The sequence below is a fragment of the Cuculus canorus genome, chromosome 9, assembly GCF_017976375.1.
Source record: "Cuculus canorus isolate bCucCan1 chromosome 9, bCucCan1.pri, whole genome shotgun sequence".
Classification (NCBI taxonomy): Eukaryota; Metazoa; Chordata; class Aves; order Cuculiformes; family Cuculidae; genus Cuculus; species Cuculus canorus.
The window spans coordinates 21,068,692-21,093,579 of record NC_071409.1 but is presented as its reverse complement, the minus strand read 5'-3'; the positions used below and the strand labels follow the sequence as shown (position 1 = coordinate 21,093,579).

At 44.6% G+C, this 24,888-nt stretch overlaps 1 protein-coding gene across 8 annotated transcripts in view; it reads right to left on the bottom strand.

Annotated features, from left to right (window-relative positions):
• MECOM (MDS1 and EVI1 complex locus) overlaps positions 1-24,888 on the bottom strand; it is a 344,439-nt gene that overhangs the window by 39,837 nt on the left and 279,714 nt on the right. For 6 of the 8 annotated variants that reach the window (XM_054074326.1, XM_054074319.1, XM_054074321.1 and 3 more), the window contains exon 3: positions 8,203-8,337. In XM_054074326.1, coding sequence (XP_053930301.1) covers positions 8,203-8,337 — 135 coding nt within the window. Of the gene's footprint in view, positions 1-8,202; positions 8,338-9,030; positions 9,480-9,820; positions 10,122-24,888 lie in introns of those variants that run through there. The other 2 variants (XM_054074324.1, XM_054074325.1) reach the window with 2 other exon arrangements.

The following is a 24,888-nucleotide window of genomic DNA, read 5'->3' as shown; positions in this document are numbered from 1 at the left end:
CTCCTCTGCTTATGCTTTCCCATCAAAGGTATTCTGATAGACCTTTTCTTCACCTCTCAGCACAAAACAAGGACACACGGATTGTACACAGGCATAAAGGGAGTCTTGTTCAGGAAGCACTCTGCTGGGGTGCATCACTTCTCTTTGGGAAGCCCTGATATGATGCAGCATCTTTCTTGCAGCTGTGGGACAAATCCCTAACCAGGGTGTAAACTCTGTACCTGACTGTCCTATCTATGTATTTGAAAATACAAAAATATTAGAGATAATAAAGCTATCCATCAGAAACTACCTGGCCAGCCTTTCTGTACCTCAGCTGGGAGAAGCATCCTGACAAACCCCATATTTTAGGTTGAATGATGTTTCTATATTTTGTATCTCAGAACTAATGCCCTACACAACATAGTCCAAGTGGCAGATTTCTAGCTCTGGCATTTTGACATTATTATTAAAATATTAACTTTAATTATTATTCAAAAGAGTTTTTTTTTTTAATTTCTATATATATAAAAAACCCACCTGCTCTAACAGTTTATATACCAGATTGCATTCCAGTGAGGATCTGAAATAAAATATATTGAACTTTAAACCAAAATGACTGTGTAGGTAAATTTCATCCGATTTTAAAAGCTTTTCTTACTACTTCACACGAAAAGCTTTTTTTCCTCACTCTTGCTACCTAAAATCCCCTGGAATTACCCTGTCTGAGAAAAAGTGAGAAGCTAACTGTGGAAATGAAGCACATTACCTGAGTTTTTAGGCAGCAGCAGTTTACTGGGGCGGATGGCATGGGGGTCTCGCAAGCCCCCAGGGTGTGAAAGCTCCTAGGTTACCCCCAAGCCTCGCAGGTCCCCTCCTGGCTGCCCTCGTTTTGCCACAATCTCTACTTTAGGCAGTATTTTTTGTATTAGGAAACACTAATGTGGAATAAATGGACTTTCCTATTGCGAAGCTTGAAGATTTCTTGGATGTAGTCCTGACTCCTCTGTAATTAATGAAAGCTTTTTATTTTCTCACTCTCACGTCTTCAGCTTACCAAGCTTGTTTCATTACTTGGCTTTCTTAGATTAACCTGCACTCAATGACACATAAGCGTGCACACCAGTCTTCCTCAAGAAGAGAGGAAAAGATGCTGCACAGTAGAGGAACAACCAGGAGGAGGAAAAAAAAAACCAAAAAAGCAAAGTCCAGATGTGCATTTCACATGCCCTGGGATCAGCGGTGTGTGACTGCAGTTTATATAGGAAGAGCAAAATCGGATCCAGATCTGGAAACACTTTCAAAGTTCAGGGGGTCTGAGGTGGGGAGAAGTTGGGGGAGGCCTAACTCATCAGTCCTCTGTGCCTGCCTACATCACAGGTCATATATTTATGCTACCGAGCAGAAATAAAAGCTCCCAAACTGCAAAGCTGTAAAGGGAAAGAGGAGGGGGGAAAAAAAGGGAACACACACAATTTACTTTTAAATGGATGAATAAGGCCTCATTGTTATGAATCCCAGTTTACTTTTCTTAGTCAGGCACTTGAAATTTTATTTATGCTTAATAGACTGCATTTGGCATGTGTAAAGATGACAGAAGCGTGAATTATGAATGACCTTCAACCTATTCAGGAAGTTGTAATAATTGAAATAATAGCGAAAACGCACTCCCCGTGAGCTCAACCTGGGGCTGCGCGATCGGCTGCTGCCGTGTGCGCGCTTTGAAGTGCCCCAGCCATCCCGCCCACCCCAGTGAAACCCACACCACTCTGAACCCCTCCTCTGCTCCCTCCAGTGTGCCCTCCAGCCCTCAGGAAGGTTTAGCGGAAGGCGGCCAATTTGGAGGTAAAAAGTGACACTCCAGCCAATGAGTATGAGCAAAGGCACCAGCTGCTACACACGCATCTGTCATGCTCAGCTCCAAAAAGCAGTTGTATTCCCTTGCATCCAACTATATCCTATATTCTCATGAGCATGGGAGCTCTGGAAAATTTTGCACGTGCCCCGGGGTTGTCTGAAATATTCAGATTTTGGGGCTCTTTGTACTTTAACTCCCTATGTGATGTGTTGAAGTACAGCTAGCCCGAAGGGGGAAGGCACTGAGTGACTTTGTCCTGCAAAAAAGAGGACCAAGCAGAGGACGTACTCTGGACAGGATGGTGGGAAGAAAGAGAAGACATTGATGGTGATCTTTAATGCCCCTTCCAACCTAAACTATTCTACGGCAGAGCGCACCCCAGCAAAAGCCTGGTGAAGCCCGCCAGCACCCGCAGAGCCTTGCACTGCTGCTTTTGCACCAACATCCTGCCCTGTGCCCAACCTCCATCACATGCCACGGGTACATGTAACGCAAGCAAGGCACCAGCACTGGCTCCCAGACACTTCTGGAGGCACCCGTGTGCCAGAGGGGAGCATGTCCCAAGCTATGGCATGAAAGCAAGTGCCCGGAGATGCGGTGTGCACACCACCAACTGGCATTGGCCTCCACCCTGCTTTGGAGCAAGAGTGGAACCTGACCTGAAAAACAAAACTAAATTTCCAAAACTGATAACAAAAATTCCAAAACAAAATTAGGATTTATGCCCGCCAGAAAAATGAGAAAGATGAATGGACACATAACCTCACAACAAGCCTTAATTAAGCATGTGAGGGGGGAAAAGAGTAACAAAAAGGTCCAAACGGCGAAGCTCCAATTTTTAGCTCCTGTGATGAACAACTTCTGCAGCTAGAGAACTGTGTGATGAAACCCGAGCCAGGTCCTTCTTGTCATACTCAGGCAAATGATAAATTGACATGAACTGGAGTTTTTTCAAAAACTAACAGAGGAGTCCTTCCCCAGTGCTGTATCAGGCCCAAAGAAAACCAGCAGAAATCCACAGGCGAAAATCAGCAAGTGTCTGCGTGCAAGCGGCTCTGAGGGCATGGGTGGAAGCCCAGCAGGGAGGAGAGGACCTTTCCTTTCACTCTGCTGGGTTGGTGGGGGAACACAGCAGTGCTTTGGCACCAGGACTACAAACCCTTTCCTTCCTCATTTCCAAAATGCCCCGAAACTGCCAAAGCAGATCAAGCAGGAGGGGCTGGAGCATGGCCACTCTCCTGAAATGGCACCATCAATCCCCATTTTTCCACCTTCTGAGCTAAAAGGCATCTCTTGTTCCACCGAAGTGAGGAAAAAGCTGCAGGATGTCCCTCTGCAGAGCACCTTCTTTGGCATCTTGGGGGCTGAAGGCCACCTCCCCAGTGATTCTCATGTCTTCTTTCATTCTACATCAATTTTAGCCTCTGTGAAAGCCCCAGGTCCAAGAGAGGGGACACATCCAGCCGAGCTGCTCCAGCACTGCAAAACTGCTGACCACCAACACTAGATCACAACCTCAGTATGTCCACCCATTTTCCTGAGGTGACCTCACCGTGTGCTTATCTTCTAAAATCCCATCTTCATTCATGAGCCACACAAAATGCCAAGTGAGTTGCAGCCTTGTCCTGGTCCTGTGGACATCTATAACCCTCCACGCTCTTTCTGGCCAGCACGCGAGTATGATTTCACAGCTCTCATCACAAAAAACCACAATTTGCCTTAGAGACGATGTGCCTCGCACCGCTTTTATTAAATGCGGATTGTCAATACAAAGCTTATCACTATGTAGAAATGGCAAAAACTAGCTGCTGGTTTCAGTTCTAAACAGTTTCTTTTAGGTCACGTCAGGACAGGCCAACTCTGAGAGAGGTAACACCACCAGTGTATTAAGCTCCAGATAACACAGGCAGAGGCAAACACCAGACAGGAATTTCACCCACAGCCTCAGCTCTAACTGCAATCAGTGGAAAATCACTGCTGATGAACTCCTTGTTCCACCAGCTCTAAGCTAACATGACCCTGCTCCACTGGAGACAGATTTTCAGTGGGAGCCAGATTAAACTTTATTTGCTTAATAAAGTAATAACTCATAGGAAGAGTCATGGCAGAATAGGGCCCCGTATGAGCTCAGCGTGAGTGTGCCCTCCTGACCCGCAACAGCCAAAACCTTAATGTCACTCTCCAACAACAAAGCCTTAAAATCATTCCTTAAATACACAACTTTTGCAGGTGGCTGTGCATCCAGGGCTGCAGGAGAAGCCTTTGCCCGCGAGCTGCCGGCACGGAAGGGGGGCAGCGGCAGTAAAATCTGAAACATGAAGCTGTGCCTGCAGATTAAAAAAGTTTATAAAACGTGTAAGATGGGATCAGATCTGGTGAAACCTACAGCAATAAGTTCATCTGTGTAAGTTTATATCACTGACACCGGGCACATTGTTGAGAGTGTAGTATACTGTTTTTTCTCCCAGTGCAGTGGCATATACTTGAATATAAAGAAACAAAACACCAAAAAATCCCCAAAACTATATCAGCACACACAGCAAACTAAAACCTCAGTGAGGCACTTGGAGCTTTCCATGGATAAACTAAAGGGAATCTTTAGAAGCTGCTTTTTTTTTGAGGAAGCAGAGACCTGGAAGCTCAGAGCAGTTGCACAGCGTTATGTGGCTGTATCGCTGTCACAGCTCCACAAGCAACAAACATGATAAAAAACATATTCAGGAGTTTTAACTTCCGCTGCTACCGACTACGTTTCTCAAAAGAAAAAAAAAAAAAAAAAGAAAAATATATCAATTCTTTTATAGCTTGAAGGTGACCGTGATCCCAGCCTGAAAATGTGCCTGGAATGTGTGACAGCCTCTGACATGCCATTGCTATAGTCACAGCTGTAGTTGCAACTGCACTTTCATTAACATATGTATTTAAAAATAATGCTTTTGCTGGGATGACAGTTCTGCCAGAAAGCCTAAGAGAGCTAATCATTCTGCAGTCATTAAAAAGTTGAACTAATAGACATTTAATGATAACAGAAGGGAGTCATCCAAGTTTGCAGAAGCTGGTATTGAATCCTAACTGACTTGGAGCTGAAAAACACATTCCAGGGCCATAACAGTGACAAGGCTCTCTGCAGCTCTGCACACACTGTAGCCTCTTTGGGAAAAGGAAAAAATGAGATTGCCCTGTTTGTGGAATTTTATTATTCATATACATCTTGAATTACGTACGTTCAGGTTAGATTGGGTATGACAGGAGATAATAGGAAGACAGCACAGTGAAACCCTAGATCAACCTCGTTTGAAATAAAAAAAAAAACCCCAAAACAACCAAAAATGCAGCTTTTAAACCCAACTCCACCTCCAATCAAATGAAACATTGAGTTGCATCCAGCGAGCATGTTTTGACTGCATCCCACCATTATCGAGCTGTACATCTTACCAAAGCTCATTTATACAGTCATAAGAAAGAGCCCAAGCCTTTTGTAAAGTTGATCCCAAGTGATGAAACCCAACCTCAACTGTGAGTCGGGGGGCGGGGTGGTATGTGTCTGAAAAAAGGCCAAGAGAGAAAACAACAAAAAATGTTTTTCTTTCACTCTTTTTTGTTAAATACAGAAGGTAGAGCTTAGCAGAGCAACTAGATTACACACGGCCCTCAGATTCATCTAAATCCTGCCTCAAGCAGTCTGAGAATCATACCTGTCTGTCAGTCAAGCTTGAATTTAGTAGTATAAACTTGCAGGCAGCATGAGGCCAGGAGCGCTGGCAGGATCTTTTACCTTTTCAGGTAGGGCCCAGTGTTTGCTTGTGAATTTTACAGATGAGTTGAAGCAATTAGAGGTGAACAATTATTGCTGATCGAGTGTCTGTGCCTCGGGAGCAAGCAGCGTCTCCCGCATCAGGGATGTTCCCCGTATGAGGAGGGCTGCCAAGGTGTTTCTTTCTCCTGGGGGAACTGGGGTGCCCCCCACCCAACCCCTGCAGCCAACACTGGCTGCAACTCCAGTCGAACCGAGTCCTCCCGTCCCTGCTGGGCTCCATCGCCTCTGCCCTCCAGCTCTAGCCGCAATCAATGGCTACACATCCTCGGGCTTTGCTTTTTTTTGCCTTTTCTTTTTTTTTTTTTTTCCCCCTTTTTTTTTTCCTAGGAGGTACAGAGGCAGACTGACCCAAAGGCAGCCCCACACACTCTACACACAGCCACACTTGCACCCTCAGCACTGACTCGCATTTGTCACTCCTCGTACACGCACACGTTTGGCCATGTAATGTCCATCTCCCAGTTTGCCTTTCCATTATATTTTATATTACCTCTAGTGAGCTTGTGCCAGAAGAAAGCAGAAGGAGGAGCTGTTAGAAAGCCTTTTTTGTTGTAAGATTCGAAAGCACATTTTTAGCATTAACTTCTTAGGCTCTGGTCGTAAAACTTTGGAGTACGCGTACAATTTTGTGGGTAAATGTGCGGCATTTCCAGCAGGCCAAATGAACAACAATCTCTTGCTGACAGCGCCCAGCTCACAACACGCTACTTGAAAAACAACCAATTCTTAATTTGCAAATCTCAGCAACAATAAGCTATAAAAATATGGAATTATGAACAGCATGACACTGTGCAAAATAAATAACAAGTCTCCAGTGAATGAAAGAAATTATTGGCAGCAGTACAGCCACCATTACCAAATCTCAGAAATGTAAACAGTAAAAAAGAGAAAGTTACAAGCACTATAACTTTCCTTCCAAAAACGTCAAAACGTGGGTGCGTGTCTGCATCACAGAGGTAGATGCTGATGTTTCAGCATAGTGTGTTTTCAGTTGCAGATCACCAATACCGAAGCAAAGACAGTAAGTTGCTTCGACCAATGCACGTGATTCCACTCCTAATCTTTCCCACCAATGCCAGCTCTTATTAAATATAAAATATTTGAATTTGCTGTTTCAATTAATCTATATAGTTTCCTTATCATTGTTCAATAAATGCTCTGCATTGAGAGAATTTATCGGTTTTCAGCGTAAAGCATATTTCAACTTGGAAAATGTATTTTGCATTTACTAATAATTTTTATGGTTTCTTTAGCTAAACCAGCTGCTAAATATAAAAAAAAAAATACGTGTCAGTCGTCTGGCTCATTCTACGTTGCATGCTCTCATGGCTGAATTGTTGAAGTTAAAAATCAAAAAAATCTTCTCTCATCGTTTCCGAAAAAGTTCCTTAAACTGGTTTTAATCAACTATCTATCTCGCATGAGCGAAATACATAACGCTGCGCTGGAAACAGCAGGCTGTTCAACATTTATTTCCTATACGTAAGGAATTGGATTAGAAAGAATGATTTCTAATTGCAGCTTTGTGTCTGGTTATGATTCTTCTTTCAATACTGTCAAGACAATTAAATCAGCTAAAGATAATCTTTAACATTCACCTGATGCAGTTAATTAATGAAACAGTGATTAATCAAATGCTGTGTTGCAGGTAGCAAAGTTTAAATTTGAAACAAGAATTCACAATCAATTGTTGCTTTGCTATTTTAGGTATTTTACTTTAAAGAAGTATAGTTTTCTTAACCTAATTTCACTCATTAAAATGTTCATAACGGCATGTATTATGCACAGACTAAAGCAAACCTTGATTTAAGAAACACCTAATAATTCATCAGCATAATTGAAAACAAAATGCTTCACTGAGTCCTTCCTCTGCCTATTCCAGCCTTTCTTCCAACACACACGGATAAAGAGCGTTTCAGCTCAACAAAGAGTGGATTTAAGGTCAATAAATGAAAAGAAAAAAGAAAACCACTGGAGATCCCGTTTCAGCATTCAAGTATTATGAGTTCTAGCAAAGTGTATGAGATGGCATAATAATATTCATGCACGTGTGCATTCAAATCCAAACCCCTGTACATGCAACTACACTGGCAGCATTATCAGTTTCGCGTCTTCCCCTTCACTCTTTCCATTAATTTCACATTACAGCTTCTGATCAACGGAACATTTTAATGTAGCAATCCAAATGGACTGGAACAGGAGCCAAAAAATGCTGCTAATTCAAATTCTGCAAATACTGGCTTTGTATTCCTCAGAAAGCAGTCCCAATATTTATCAGCTATAAGATTAAAAAAAAAAAAAAGCTTAATTTTTAATTAAACAACAACATGGAAAAATAGAAAATTCGTGTTATCTATAGCCCATCATCAAAATTATTTTACTCTGCATTTCACATCTGTGCCTTATCGTTTGCTGTAACACCAAACAGGCCAAAATCTGTTGTGAATCGCAGCTGGGGTTTTCTTTGGTTTGCTTTTTTTTTTTTTTAATTCCATTGACACCTTAAAGTTCCTTAAAAAAATAAGTCTGGAAAATGAACGACACATACCTGATCACTTATCTGACATGCAACAAGGTTGTGCTGATTGTAGCATCCAGCAAACTTGATATATTTGAGCCAGTTTCCTACATCTGGTTGACTGGCATCTATGCAGAACTTCACATTGCAAAACTCATCCAAGATCTAAAAGGAAGAATGTGAGAGAATAAGTGTCTCTGTTGCTGCCTGGGCATACTAATCAAAAGATAAATCAGAGATTTCCAGATAAACAAATGGATGATAATAATAATAATAATAACAGTAATAATAATAAAAGCACGTTTATGCAGGAATACACTCCTCTGGTGATTTTTTTTAAGAGGGGTCAGAATACATATATATTAATAAAAGGACAATAAATGTACTGAAAGATGTCTTGACAAATGTTTACATGTAATCAAGATGTTGTCTAATTATTGCTAAAACCCACTACATTAATTTAATAGCGATCTATATTATTTTTTGCATTCATCAGTGACTATTTACATTTAAAATTATAACCTTAATTAAATATGATTCTGTCAGGAAATATAACAAAAAAATATTAAAATAATTGGTGTTGGCTTCATTTGTAGTTTGTGTTTTGCTTCGGGATTTACAACGTTTGCAGCACCCATTTAGCCTTTTCGGATTTGTTGCTCTGAACCAAACTTTCTTTGATAGGCAAAGTTATTTATCTTGGTTTGATATTACGCTTCCCAAACAGCCCTTCTGTGCAACACTTAAATCGCTCCCCTTAGTTGAAGCAAATAACAGAACTCCCTGTGCCAAACTAAAGGAAATAAACGAAAAACAACGTAAACACTCATGCAAAACATGGCAGTATTCAATACATACCAATAAATGTTTCCAATTATGCAGACGATAAACAAATATAGTGAGATTGCTTATGGACAAGCTAAAGCGGATGTTCTATTCCAATATTATGACAAATTACTAATCATTACATAGAAGTGAATATCATTATTGATGCGCAAGCTGGACCACTGGCCTATCCCAAACTTTCCACCGCATCCCAAGGAGCTCCCTGCTACATTTGTAACTTCTCCGGCTTGGCACCGGCAGCAAACCAAAGGAAAAAAAAAACCAAACCAACAACAAAACCCTTAAAACACCCGCCCCAAACGAAAAGCAAAAGGAGAGGGAGGTTGTTCCCCCGATGGGAACCGTTTGTATTCCCGTCCGGCCCCAGAGCACTTTTGGCCTCGGCGCTGAATGGACGGGAACCCCGGCATTGTGTATCGTTTAGTTAATGAAAACCCACGGAAGTTTCCTATCCAGCGCTCACAATGTAGCCTCAGCCCCGCTCGCGGGCGTTAATTAAAGCAGCCCCGCGGAAAGCCGCTCTCGGCCCCGGTCCCGCCGGGTCAGCGCCGGGAGCGCAGGGAGCCCGCACCCCCCGCCCGGGACCCCCGAACTGCGGCGGGGCAGCGCCAAACCGCTTCCATCCCCCGCTGCCCCGCATCTCCTCATTTTCTGGAAGGAAGGCGTTTAATTCTCCCTTGCAAAGCAAAGCAATGGTGGGGAAAGCTCCCCCCCAAGCCCCGGAGGAGGGTCCGCCCGGCGGCACCGGCGGCGCAGGGCAGCCCCGTCCCGCGGGGCCGGAGGACGCGCTCGCTGCTCTTACCTTGTATCGCCCGGGCGCCCACGGGGACAGGGAGGGCAGAAGGGAGGGGAAAGAGGAGAAAAATATCCTTCAAGCGGCTGGGAGCAACATCTTGGCGTTAAAGGCGGACGGAGGCCGCGGCCGTCGGGGCGCTCGGCATTGGCCCCGGGGGGTCAGCGGCGGCGCTCGGCGGGCGGCTGCCGGCTCGCCATCACCGTCCCCTTTTGGCCCCTCCTGGTCTTATCGGCTGGTTTGGTGTGTGTGCGCGCAAAGAAAGTTATCGGGGGAAGAAAAGAGGAGGAAGAAAAAAACAAAACAAAACAAAACAAAAAACCAAACCTCAAACCCACACAACCCTCTTTAAGGGGGGGGAAAAAAAAGGAAAACAAGAAAAAGAGGAAAAAAAAAAAGAAAACAACGCACACCGCTCAACAAAACAAACTTCTTTCACTTCTCCGCCGGGGATGGGAGAAAAGTGTGCGTGCGTGGGCGGGCGGCTCTCCCCCTCCCTGCCTCCCTCCCTCCCACCCGCCGCCTGCCCGCGGCGCTCCTTCCCCGCCGCCCCGGGCAGCGCCCCCCGCCCCCCCTCCCCGCCCACCCCGTCGGGTCCCGCCGCCGCTCCCCTTTCGGGCACTGTCTCTTTAAAGCGGGGCAGCCCCGGCCGCGCCGCCGCCGCCGCTCCCCCCCCCTCCCTCCCCATCCCGGGCGGCGGCAGCGCTCCCGCCGCGCTTAAAGCGACAGCGGCCCCGCGCCCGGGGGTCACCGGCGGGTCGCGGAGCAGCGGCATCCCCTTCTCTCCCCCCGCACACCCCGGCAGCATCCCCGCCGTGCCCCGGGACATCGCCGTTCGACGCTAGTTATACCCCGCCAGCCCCCCCCGTCGAGCCGCCATCGCCCCGACGGCTTCTCCCGGCTCGCTCTCCCGGTGCCGCTGGTCACCGCCGACATCGCCGTTATTAATAATCAGTTTTAATGAAATACAACGTTTTTCTTTTTTTTTTCTTTTTTTTTTTCGCTCGATTTCCCGACCTTTTTTTGGTGCCGCGAAACCTCAACCGTTTTCTTCCTCTCTTGGGGATTCGGTAACGAATCCCTCGAGCGGAGCCTCCGCGACCCCCGCCCCGCAAAGCCCGCAAAGTTCGGCCCCGTCGAAGCTAACGATACCCCTGGACGTGTGTATTTGGGCAGGAAAAACCAAATAAGAAGGCTGAACTCTACCTTTTATTGCACCGTCCGCAAGTGCCACCCACTTCTTTTTTTTTTTTTTTTTAAAGTGTAAATATATTTCTCGGACTAAAAGTCGATTTTTCTTCCCCGGGGGTGGGGGGACGGGACAGGGGGGGACGGACTGGGGAAGGAGGGCAGGGGGAGGGCGAGAAGCCGGGTGACAAGAGATGATGATTAATTCGTCTCAGCGGCCTGTTATCAGTGACATTGAACTGTTATTTCAGATAATAGCTATTGTTCGGGACGAGGAGGGAGAAGAGAAGGGGGGAAAAACCCCGCGCGCAGTGGTGGTAGGTAGGATGGGGGCGTGGGGGTGGAAATAATAATTAAAAAACTCCTTTGTCGATGCCCTCGGCGAACCTGGTGGGAGATTCCCATCGCACCCGGGCCTGAGAACCGCGCCGCCCGCCCGCTTTCCCGGACCATTGATTTCCTGCCCTCCCTCCTCCTGTCCATTGTTGGAGCTTTTTTTTTTCCTTATTATTATTTTTTTTTCTCCCTCTCTCTCTCTCTTTTTTTTTTTTTTTTTAATTTAGCCATAAATTGGACCGGCTCGAGCTATGAGCTGTTCTATTTTCTTCCTGTCAGGATGAGGGATTTGTTTTATGATGCATTGTGTATTAAATACAAGTAATCTGGGAAACTGATTGCTCGAGCCCATAGGCCTGATCAGAAGCCCCGATAGCAGCCGGAGCCCCCCCCGGGCTTTGCCACAAAAGGAGGAAACGCCGGTGGATAAACAAAAGGGTCTCCCGGTACCGGCAAAGCGGGGCCAGAGGGTACCGGGCTCCGCCGCCCCGCCCGTGGCCGCTGGGTGGCGCTCGCCGCCGGGACACGGGGCGCGCCGGGAGCGGGACCGGGAGCGGGGGCGGTGCTGCCCTGTTTGGGGGGAGAAAGCCCTTTTTTGGTGTTTCCACTTCATGCACCGCTCCCAGAGGCTCGGTTAGAGAAACAGAGATCCACAGAATCACATAATCGTAAGAATTGTAGAACCACATAAACACGGAATCATAAGAATTATAGAACCGCAGAATCATGAAATCAGAAGAATCATAGAAACACAGAATAACGGAATCACAGGAATCATAGAATCACAGAATCATAAAAATCATAGAATCACAGAATCATAGAATCATAAGAATTATATAACCACAGAATCGTGGGATTACTAGAATCATAGAACCACAGAATCACAGGCTCATAGAATCACAAGAATCATAGACTCACAAAATCGCTGGCTCATAGAATTATAAGAAACATAGTGTCTTAGAATCACAAGAATCATAGAACGACAGTATCATAGAATCACAGAATCACTGGCTCTTAGAATCATAAGAATCATAGAACCACAGTATCATAGAATCACAGAATTACAGAATCACTGGCTCGTAGAATCATAGAATCATAGAATAATAGAACCACAGAATCCTAGAATCATAAGAATCATAGAATCACAGAATCGTAGAACCACAGAATCATAGACTCATAAGAATCACAAAATCATGGAATGGTTTAGGTAGGAAGGGACCTCAAAGCCCATCCGGTCCCAACCCCGCTGCCATGGGCAAGGACACCTTCCACCACACCAGGTTGCTCAAAGCCCCATCCAACCTGGCCTTGAACACTTCCATCCACAGCTTCTCCGGTCAGCCTGTGCCAGTGCCTCACCATAGAATCATAGAATAATTTGAGTTGGAAGGGACCTTAAAGATCATCAAAATCCACCCCCCTTGCCATGGGCAGGGATATCCCACTGGATCATCCTCATCATAAAGAATTTCTTCCTAATGTCTGCTCCAAATGTTCCCCATCCAATTTCAAGCCATTATTATACCCCATGCGGGCGGAGGGGAGCACTCCCCAAGGAGACAGAAGAGGTGGAAGAGGAAGGCACATGCCCTTAAGCCAGAGGGGTTCGTGGTGAGCAGCTTTGCACAGCATGGAAGGCACAGGGGTCACGCCTTGCCCGCCGCCGGTCATGTAAGGGGACATGGGAGCTACACACACACACACACACACACACACACACACACGTATATTTTTCTTAAACATATTTGTAGCCTTTTCTCTGTCCCTTTGGATGGTTTGGTAGGCGCTTCAAGAGGCCCGAATATCTCCACAGGGTCCATTTTGCAATTGTTTATTTAAAATAAGTCGCTATATTAGTGGAGGCAGTAAGGAGTTAGTACTCGAGTCTGCTAGTAATTCCCACCAGGCTGTAAACTGATGCCTCTTTTAAGCCTTTAGCTTCATGGTCGTCCCAGAAGTAAAAGTTCTCATAATGGAGACCCTATGGGCATCGTGCATTCCAGCACATCATTAAAGCAAAGCAAAGCAGCTCAGCCAAAGCCAGATGAAATAACTGCACTGTCCACTTTTAATGGGCTTCCTGTGGACAAACACTGTAGAGGACAATGGTGAAAAATCAGATAAGTCACTGGCGATTTCTTAAAATACTGTAAATGTTCATATTAGGCTTAATATTATCCTTACATTTACAGAGCAAGCCACTTCTTAACTGCATTTTTAAGTGGGGTTTAATGTTATATTTCTCAGGGTGACCAAACACAACACTGAGCATCCTGACTAACACTACGGTGAGCGTTTAAAATACTGGGAGAGTGTTATCAAGCTAGGAGGGAGAAAGGAAAAGCAAAGCAAAACAAACGTGCAGAAAACAACAGCCCTCCAACATACCCAAGCGCTCCAGGACAGACCTGGGAAAACAGCGACAAGCAGGAAAGGGAACACAATTTCTGCACGTTAATACCTCCAGATATTGACTTAAAAAAAAATAATTAAAATACAAGTGTTGCGTCTTATTCCGAGGGGAAGAGCCGGACTTCTCTCGGCCCTTGTGTGAAGGAGCGCGGGTGGTGGGCATCGCGACGCTGCCGCAGCCCCCCATGCCTGTGCCCCAACCCAGCCGCCCCTCCTGCCCTCACACGCTGCCGGGCTTGTCCCTCCCAGCCAAAAGGCAGTTTTTGAGCGAGGGACAGGAGGAGGAAATTAAAGGTAAAAAAATGTAAATAAAAAATTTCCCTTGGTCTGGAAATGGGCCCAGCTGAAAGCATGTTAATCTCCACCTCAGTAATTTGGTTCTTCTGGAGAAGACAGAAGCCCTGCTGCTGTGCCCTGCACTTCATAAATCACGTCTTTATGTGGACAAGGTCAGGGCACCTAACAGCTCAGACATGGGCCTTTGCAGTGGCTTGGAGGGCTCCGGCATGTTTATTCTCTCGCACAGATCTCTGAGGAGCAGTCCAGCACGCTTCTAATTACTTTTGATTATTTTCATTTGCTCGGGTCAGGCTGGCTTTGCCGGCACTGCTGGAGGGTGGGTTTCCTCCCCCCTTGGCCTGGCTGCAGGACGCAGGGGAATCAGCACATCACACCCGGCACCCCTTTCTCCCCAGAGCAGCACAGAGCTCCAGGGATTCACCTCATGGGTGGATGGGAGCGTGGTGTCCCCTTTCAGCAGCTGCAGGGTGTGAAGTCTGAAGCCTCCAGCTGTGGTGGGGGCACCCAGCTGGGCTGAACCCCCCATCGCCAGGCAGCGAGGGGCATTTACTGGTCTGAAAGGAGGAGTTTGGAGGAAAGACACACATCCCCTGCTGAAAATACCGACTGTGTTCAGGGAAAAAAAATAAGCAACCGTATATCCTTGCAAAAAAAGTTAAGAGTGGTGGATGTGCAGGCAATAAAAAATTGAAGGATCTCTGCGACTCCTGTGGGGATGGGGCTGTGCTTGGGGAGCTGCAGAGCACACGCAGCCCCGAGCCGTGCAAAGAGGCAGCGCGTGGTTAGGTTTGCTTTCCTTCTACTGCTGCATGAACCACCCCAGCACGGCGCTTTATTGCTGGGATAAATAAATAAGCACAGCGAATGCACAGCGCCCGTGCAGAGCAGATGCACAGCAGGCACTCTCGCATGATGCTGCCGCACTGGTGGAGCCCAGGTGTGGGTGAAGCTGTCCCTGCACTCCCGTGGGTGCTGTTCCTGCTTGCACCCACTCTTATGGTCTGAGCAGCAGCAACGCTGCTACTAGCAGGAGACAAACAACTCACCCAAGTATTGAGCAGAAGGGCTCTGCTTTTCCTTCCTATTAGAATCCATGCTCTAAAACAGCACATTCTGTCTTACCCTGATTTGAGCATGAACAGCTCAACCCCTCTTTCTCCTCTCCCATTATCCTGGTACAAGCAGGGACCCAGTAAACCCACCACCCTCACGTCCTGCCCCGCTGTCATGCGTGCAAACCTTACAGTGTGCTGAGCAATGGGGTGGACATCACCATGCCTGGGCACCTACGTGTGCTGGTGGCGCCGTTGCATCCTGATAGTGAGGGTCTCCCTGCAGGTGTGAGTGTCATCACAGCTGATGGATGAGGGGAAACTTCCTGAGCAGGGGCTGCCTGGCGGGAAGGAGTTTTCTGGCAGGCACTGAGCTGTGCTGCTGGGTTTCAAGCCTGAATCTTTCTTGAATTTGGGGCATTACTGCATATCAGGAGAAGGGAGATCACAGCAAATTTACCTTCTCCATCAATAAAGAGGGTGTAAAAATGGTCTAGTGACCGGTATTGAGCTGCCTGGGTGAATTTGCTCCCACCTTGGGGAGAAAGGCTTGGAAGCTCTGTAGAAACTGCCCTTCCTCACAGCAGGAAGAGATGTTATAATGCCTTATTGCAAAAAAAATATGGCCCTAGCAGCCAACCCCAAAATTTGACACAGAGAGATGCAGCGCTGCTTTGTCCACCCTCCACTGTGAGCACTCTCCTTGCAATGAGAGAAAATCTCCTCGTTTTCCTCCTCTAAATCTTCCCACAGGTTTCCCTGCCAAAGTGCGTGCTCTGGCGCTGGATGCTAAGGAGTGTTGCTGTTTTCCTTCGTTGTGTTCATTACTTCCATTACAGAAGAGTCTGGAAGCCTCTAAATCCAGCCCGGGCCCTTCTTACGCTCAGGGTTACTGTACCCACAGGCGAGACAGTCCCCTCCGGGTGAGTTTGGCACGAGTGTGTGCTAGGATGAAAGTCAGGGGAGAAACTCGCATTAGTGAGCTCGTTTTAACACCTACTAGAGTCAGGGCACTTTAAGGCAGCAGATGATTGATGTGGGTGCTGGCCTCCTGTCCACCCAGAAGCTGTGTTTTCCTGTGCTTTACCTTTTTCATATTTTGAAAGAAAGCCAAAATTCTGGAGAATCTGGGAAACTCCATTGGTGATGCCCTTATTCTGCATCTCTTCTCACATGTTGGGCAGCCTGGAAGGGCTCTTTTCTCTCTTAACCACCCAAAGAGTAGAAGACCTTGATTATGGCTCTCTGAAATCTACCAACATGACCGAAAAAAGTCTGATTTGGTTTTTTTCCTAGCACTCTCTCATAATCATCCTTGCTAAAATACAACTGAATAAATCTATATCAGTTTTCTGTCTGCTCCTGGTTCCCACAATGTGCTCATTCAGAGATTGGGTAGGACTCTGTAGATGGAGGCTGTATGTGGGGTGGCTGGAGGATCCTATCTGATGTAACCATTTCTTCTCTACCTGGAAACACAATTTTTTTGCAGAAGCTGCTCTAAAAATGGAAGAACTCTAAAAAACACTCCCTGAGAAGGCACCATTCCTGGATAATAGAAACCAAAAGGATTTTGCAGACTTCCTTTGTATGTACGCACAGAAGAATTCAGCAGGGATACATTGACTCTTCACTTCAGCATTTTTCATTTTCAAGCTTTCTAAATGGTCTAAGGGCCGGCTTTGGAAGACCTTTTCCAGCCCCAGAGGCTGTCATGGCATCAGGAAGAGCCGCACAGGAAGGGTGCGTGGCAGCAAGCCTTTGGGTCTGTTTGGGTCTCAGCACTGTCCAGCCTAACAACAGAACTTGCAAAGCAAAAGATGGGAAACAAGATACCAAAGCAGGGGAAATGCCAGGCTGAAAGGAATTGGAAGGGTTAAACAGCAGAGCTTTATACTGCAAGAATTAATGTGATGCATAACAGGTAATTCCATTTTAATAATCAATTTTAGGAGTAACTGGCTATTTTCAAAGCATTCCTGTTGTAGCCAAAGTTTTAACTAGGCGTACAGGAGTGGACATAAACACCTGCAGACTTTATAAGAGTAAGAAGCAATTTATCACCCAATAAAATGTCAAACACTCATTTTAAAATTTTCAGGTTTGCATTTGCTGCTTTAACTGTACATGTGTGGATGGTTCTAGGGAAGGTTCAGAAGTGGTGGGTATACATCCTACATGCAGAAACACACGTGCACGCAACTAACATAACCTGCTCCCGCAGCGGGGAAGAAAAACTTGCCTGAAAGCATCAGTATTAACAGTTTTATCCCACCTACTTTTTGTTTTAAACCCATTGTGATCATCGACTGGAGTTGTCTAAAACCTGATCTAAACAGGCATTAAGTCAGCTGGCATATGAAATTACTGCAATTCGATTTTCAGATAAACCGCAGAACTTGATGAACTAACATTGTTCCAGCTGAATTAACTCATCATCCCTGGGAAGAGAAGGCTTCAGAAGAAATCAAGGGCTCTAACAGTGACTATTAATCGTCCTCCTATTGCACAGCACTTGTCTATGAGTGGAGAGATACCCTTCCAAAGGCAGGCTAAGGATCCACACTGCCTCAGAAACATCGCTGCTCTACCAGACCCCGACAGTAGCATTAGATATTATTTACATGTGGGTAGGAGAGGAAGAATTCCTTGTTACGGTCTTGTTATGAAGATATAAATAGGTTAAAATCCCCATCAACAGTTCAAGTCATGCTTGGTAGATAAATCTAAGGGATGAAATTCAGCAATGCTAATTTATTCAGCCACCAGAGCAACATGTGAGGCTGATCCTTATCCTGTGGCTCAGGAAGTCTCCCTGGGATGAAGTCGTAAAGCATTTGGACCGCAGGTGCCATGTGAGTGGGTCAGGTTCCCCACCATCAGCAGATGTATTTGTGTGCACCCACCCTGGGCGTGCAAAACAGGGTCCTGACTAGTAAATGCTTAACTAACCCTGTGTGTGCCCAGCACCCCGCCTGGGTGTGCATTTGAAGTGCTGCTCCACATAAATTAGTTACATATGGGTAAAGGTGCCCGATTAATTTTGAAAAATCTTACTCCAAGAGCTACCTGGTTTGCACTAAAGAGATTTGGCACAACAAGGAGATTTTGCTCACTGGGAAATCTCTAGGGGAGGGGCAGAATATATTTGATACAGGTGTCAAAATAAACATATCCTGTAACCAAAAAAATATGTGTGTTGATCACAATGAGTTATTAATGAAATAGCTGTGAACATCAGCATATCCTTGTGGCAGATTTCTTTCATAAACTAGCTGAACATTTTCCAATTTCAAGAAAGTGCTGCTACCTATAAACTTGGAAATTAAGGGCTTTTTCCCCTAAGACTCAGATCCCTCAGGGCACTTGTGTTCTGGCATGCATCCCTTATTTGCTGAAGAAATTTCAAACTTGGTAATTTAGCACCGTACTGATAAAACAAAGAGGGGGAAAAAAAGCAGTTGGGAGGAGGGAAGTAAGTGGTACAGCTTCAGGCGTTGTTTTTCCCATGGCTTTTTTTATCCACAAGTCATGCTGCAGATTTTTTGTGAGATTCATAAAGAAAACATTCCCAAGATACAATATATAAAATGCATATCAATCCATGAACTGAGTTTTGCAGATGCAAAATGACCTGCAGAATTTGAAGGAAGATGGAGACTATTTTATAACAATTTTTTCGTATAATTTATTTAAGCCTAAGATGTTGGGCTACGTTTGCCACTAGCAGAATTGAGTATCGATATTATGAGTATCACAGCAGCACCTATGGGCCCCTGTTGAAACTGGGACCCTCTGTAAGCAAAAAAATAATAAACACAAATCTCTGCCCTGAAAAGCTTACAGTTGGCATGGACAGGATAAAAAGTGTGCCGGGTGTGCCAGATGGGAAGATTATCATTTTAGTTTGACAAATGGAATATGGAAATTTGCTCATGGAGAAGATTGGTGGTGGCTGGGAAGGAACGTCATGCAATATTTTCCCATAACTTTGATTCACCGAGAAGTTGCTTTTTACTTCTTTCTTTTGACTGCAATGAACAGAACCCCCTATCTGCCCACTGGTATTCATGGCTTCTTATGGATAAGCAGGGAGAGTCTGCTTGGTTTCTGCCAGTTACAACAGCTCTGCATCCTTTAATATGGCTCATCTGTGGCAGAAATTGTATTTTATCACCCTTTTTCAGCTAGGAAAATATTTTAGCTTTGGAAATGAGCAGTTGATGCTTTGGAACAGATCTTTAAACAGAAGTAAATTGTGCTGATTGGTACCATAAATGAAAGTGCCTCCTACAGAAGCAGTTTTGGGGAGGATACATAAAACTCTGCTTTTGACTTTTGCAGAACTGTGAAACGGAGTTCATGATGTCAAGTCGCGTTGCTAGGAGTCATCTAGCAATCATGTAAGTGCAGAACATAAGATGGATCACAATTCCCACCAGACAGAACCTGGCAGAGAATGCTCCAACTGCAACACCAGCTGCTGCTACACCTCACTAAGTGACTGCAAAAAGCAGCAGGGCACGTGCTCAAGACAGGCTGCAATTTATTGGGTCCATAGAAGCAAAATGAGGCAATGTGCAATGTGTTAAGAATAGATATCTTCCCACCAAGAAGGATTTCAGAGACCATATGACCTGTGTTGCTGATAATCCAGTATAGTACATACGGCACTTCTGATAATTTCTTTCCCTTTACAAGAAACTTCCCTTCAGGCCAGATCGTCACATGGGGCAAAGCAGGAGTTTTGCTGAGGTTAAGGGACGTATCATAGGATGTATCAGCTGAGGAAGGTGGTCATCTCTGTTGGCTTTTCAAGCATTTACAGTGAGATTGGGGCCTGAGAAGGTGGTCACGTATTCACCAGGGAAGAACTAGCAGCTCAAAATGCTGAAAACAGCGCTGATGTAAGACAGCTGGAACTGGTGGATAGAAGTACTGATCAAGCCCACACAGAGTGCAATTTCTCCCCCAAATGACTGTGTAGTCCCATGATCTGATAGCATGCTCAGCCCAGATCCAGGTTGCCCTATGGCTGTAGATGGAGGAACTGCTCTTTCTGTGGATAAAAATCGCTCCGAGATCTCCTGCTGCCTTCAGCTGAAGGACTCAGGGGCTGGGGCACGGAACTGGCATTGGATGTGCTGGAGCACATCAGGGCTGCAGCCCTGGACAAGGTCTGGATCATACCAAAGCACGGTGCCTCTGGGAACCTGCAGGAATTGCAGGATATGCCAGATATTTGTGTATCCCACCCCTTTAATGTAATATTTGTGAAACCTCCAGAAAGAACTTGAAGATAGAAACTCTCCTGTCAGGCACTGTGAACAGAAGCTCAAACCGCTCTTGTGTTGCACAAAGGAAATCTGTCAGAGTAAACAATAAAGTACAAATATATGTCCCAATATGAAAGATCACGGTTTTCCCTAGGGCCTGTATATTTAACAATGCTATACAAGATGAAAGTGGAAGTTGTGAGTGCCATTAGCACTTCAGAATTACTTAATTCTTATTGAATTTTCTAAATTAATTCATGAATTTTGCCTCAAATAGAAAACAGTAGGTTTAGAGCGAGGTTGTTGCGGACCAGGAAATACTTCTACGTAGAGAAGAAACTGAATTGGCTTCAATGATTTACAAATGCAAGGGTTTCATTCCAAAATATCATTAATATGCCAAGAAATCTACTCAGCAAAGGGAAATGGACACTATCAATCCATTAATAAAGATGGGCACTATTTCTGCAGCAGTTCCAGATTATGGTTGACGAGATTCTTCCTGTGTGACAAGTAACTGATCTGAAGCCTTTTTATGCATTTGTTTGGTTTGTATTCACCCTGAGTTTAGCAAGCAAAATGTGGGGACAAAGAACACCATGATAATCGTGAAGAAAGCAATAGTACTGACAGCTCCTTGCCATACTGAGACTTAAAAACATCCTTCCTCCATTAACTGATTCACTGATGGGAAAGAGGGAGAGAGATCAATGCCAGACACAAAGACTGACTAGAAATCCCAAAACTCCATTAGATTCTTGTTCCATTTGATATAGTATGACTCTACCAGATTAAGAAGTACAAAAAGAATAAGATATAAATGGATATATATGAATGGGTTATAAGACAGACTTTGTTGTCCTGGTTTCCAACCAGCCACACAAAGGGTTTGAAGACCACGGATGATGTTTTTCCAGGTGATTCATTGCAGCTCCCGTCAGTAGCCAAGTGGCCAGCAGACACATCTGAAGTGCAGTGACCTTGGCTTGTGTGAGCGAGGCCGGTAGTAAAAGCAAATGGAAGTTAGAATGAAAGTTGTATATTTTTAGAAGAATTTGTAGTGTTTGGACTCCGACTTTGGATGGCTCAAGAGTATTTTGCAAGCCAAGAATCTGTTCTTTGGTTTTGGTTTGTTGATTAAATATACTTGTTACCAAGAACTTCAAGCACAAAAAATTTAAAAGAGACTTCAACTAAGATATTATCAGTTTCAGCTGCAGCACTGAGCAACTAAAATTTAATGGCTCTTCAGATCTCAAGTTATTTCTACTGACTGCTGTATAATCAGCATGTTAAATCTAGGCTCCTCTTCAGGCACAGTTATTTGTGTGATATATACAGATCAATACCTATTGATTTTATGATTTTGATTCATCTCTACGCAGTGATTCAGTTTCACATCATCTTATTTATCAAACTCTTCTCTGTATCTTCAATTCTAAGCTTCCCAGTGCTTCCAGGCAAGTTAAGCAGGGATCCCACCACAACCACTGTCTTTGGCCCCTGCACACGTCAGTAGGCACACACTCTGTCACAGCCTGAGGAGGTCACAGGATACCCAATGTTATCAGTACGTATGAATAAAGTTCATAAACCTCTTTTGCTAATGCCGTGACTCCATTGTCCCTGCTGGAGCCACCCCCCAACTTTCCAAGGAGGCTTTGCCACCTAGAGGGACTGAGTGCAGTCAGCGCATCCGGGTGTTTCTTACCTGGTGGCCATGCCTTCAAAATTCCCTCTCTGCTGGCATGTGAATATATGGGATAGACAAAATTTCACACTGATATTGTTCTTTTTAACCCTGGAGGTTTTTGGGGCCCATGCTGGCACATGAAGACCTTCCCTGCTGCAGCTGCTCATGCACACGGCGGTACAATGAGCAGAGTAGCTGGCACAAAAAGCCCTGACAGTGACTGATTAACGGCGACCTCCTTAACATACTAGAGGAAACCAGTGCCATTGCTATGGCTGGCAAAAGTGTCAGGGAAATCCTGTTAACTTCGCTGGATTGCATATGTGCAAATGGTAGCAGATTAGGGAGCGTCAGTGAAGCCACTGTTCCCAGGGAGCTCACATCAGTTTGCATCAGAAGAAGTTCTGTGTGGACAAACTAGAAATGCCCCAAACTGACCTAATCATGATTTAGCAATTTGGTTCTGCCTAAAGCTCCAGGTAGATGGGGCAAACCCCATTTCTACCGATGTGCCTGGCGCTGGCGTGCGGCGTTCCCGCTGGCAGCCCTTACACAGCACCGCTGTGGCTCACGGTAACAGGATGTGGAGCAAAAGTGGTTAAAAACCATCAGCTGAAATTCATGTGATGAATGAACTTAGGGCAAACAGGAAAACTTCTTCATGTTGAAAAGGCCCAACAAAAAGAACCAAACTCTGTTACAATGCAATGATTTCAAAGTGTTTTTGCAGAAAGGGAGCTAGGATCTACTGCATCCGTGAAATGGAAGTTACTAGGGTGGATGCCTTCTGGAAAGAAAACAAAAAGGGTTGCTGAATAAATACGTTTCAGGGGGGCTCACACACTACAGCAAGATGGCAAGAAAGCATGGGCTAATTGCAAAATAAGACCTATCGCCATGCAAAAATAAATGACTTCATAAATAGCTTTAGAGATCATGTTAAAAGCACCTTTAGGAACAAAAAGATGCTATGCTCAAAACAAGAGATCTAAAGAGCTGTTATTACACATCCATTACATTCTCTGAGCTGTCTCATTTACTTTTTGATGTTTTGTATACATGATACAGCAAAGCAAAACATTTTATGTACGGTAAGAAATTTGAAACGATGTTTAATGTTCAGAAGATAAAGTTAACAAAACTACACTTCAGTGGCTTTTTTATTTCTCTATTTTATGACCTTTCAAGAAGTTAGAGTAAAAGGAAACAAGAAGGAAGGATAAGCAACCATACACTCCTGCTGGCTTTTTCCTACAAATTGATTAGACCCCAAGGCAGAAATTATAATAAAAAATGTATTTTTTCCTTGTCTAAATAGGAGCTGTTGAAACACTGATGGTACAACGTGTTTTGGGATGGAAAACATTTGTTCCTCTTATAGTTATCGAAAGTCATATGTTACATGGTTTTCCGATTTTTCTCCCTGAAATTACGGAAGCCAGTCATGTCTTCACAACCAATTGGTGCAGTTTTTCTTCTGTTTCTACTCTTTCTCAAACCTAAACCAGCTACAACTTTGACTCCCTTTTTCCTTACAAGCATCAGGCAATTCAGATTTTTCTCTCCTTTCCTTCTACATTCTTGGTCACATCATTACAGACCCTTCAATGACATCAACAACAATAATTACTGAATGTTTTGGGCAGTGACCTCCCCAAAAAGCTTTCATCCTGCGGGATGACAAAATGCTCATGATGCAGCTGCTGTGATGCGCTGATGGTGTAGAACACACACACACACAAAAATCCACTTTCCAACCTGAATACTCAAATTCGAATAGGAGTTATGCGTTGATTCATGTTGGGAACAGAAAAAAAAGCAATGTGTGAAGAGCTGTTCATTTCCTTTGGAAGGAAAAGGCACTTTAAAAAAAAAAGAGTAAACACAATGGGAGATTGATGCGCGTTTTAGAGCGTGGTGTAGTTTGTTAATATATTGGCCTAATGAAGAAAAAATTGACATCTGAGTGGTGTAAGCTACACGTTGAAGCTAGCATCTCGCCAAATCTACATTAGATGGAGACAGGTGCTTAGTTTAAACTGACGCATTGTTACTGTAAAAATCTGCAATTGTACATCTTTGATACTGGTGATTACAGGGTCTGGTAGAAAGTAAGCAATTATTTCTGCTGATTTCAGGAGGAAGATGCAAGAAGAACATGGCGAGCATATAACCAATGCTTTATAAAGTGTATTTCACAATCTATTTTGAATCAGTAATCATTTAAAAAATCTTAGTATTTTCTGTAGCCATAAGGACTACATTCAAATATAGTTTGAACCTTTCTCAGTGTGTTTTTTTATGATGTCTGTTCTTAATCTCAAATGACAGATTTTTTTCTTTAAAATAGAAGTTGTAATGGGATGTCTTCTATTACAATCCTGCAAATTTAGTATCTGTAATTCAGAGGTAAGTCTAAGCAAAGCTGAAGGGATTTTAGGTAATAGAGTGTGTACCCAAAATCCAAGTTTGCGTGGTCTAATTCCTTGCTGATATAGCTTCACTGAACATTTCAGTGCTTTTTGACTGGCAAAGAATTTGCACTTGGATGGATTTATTGCTGGCATCAATTTCAATACCAGAATAAAAATCAGATACAGCTTCTTGGAGTGACACCCCTTGACTGAAATAAAATGTATGGGGAAAAAAAGATAGTTGAGCAGCTCGTGGGTAGCCTGGTGGTATTTTGAAGAATGATATCCGTGGAGGATAGGTCTATGCATCGCCTTAGCTGATATTATGGCTTGCTACGTTATGCTAAAGTGTACAATAAGCTGGGAGGTGCCTATAGCAGGGCAGCAGGATGCAGCTTCTCTCTCC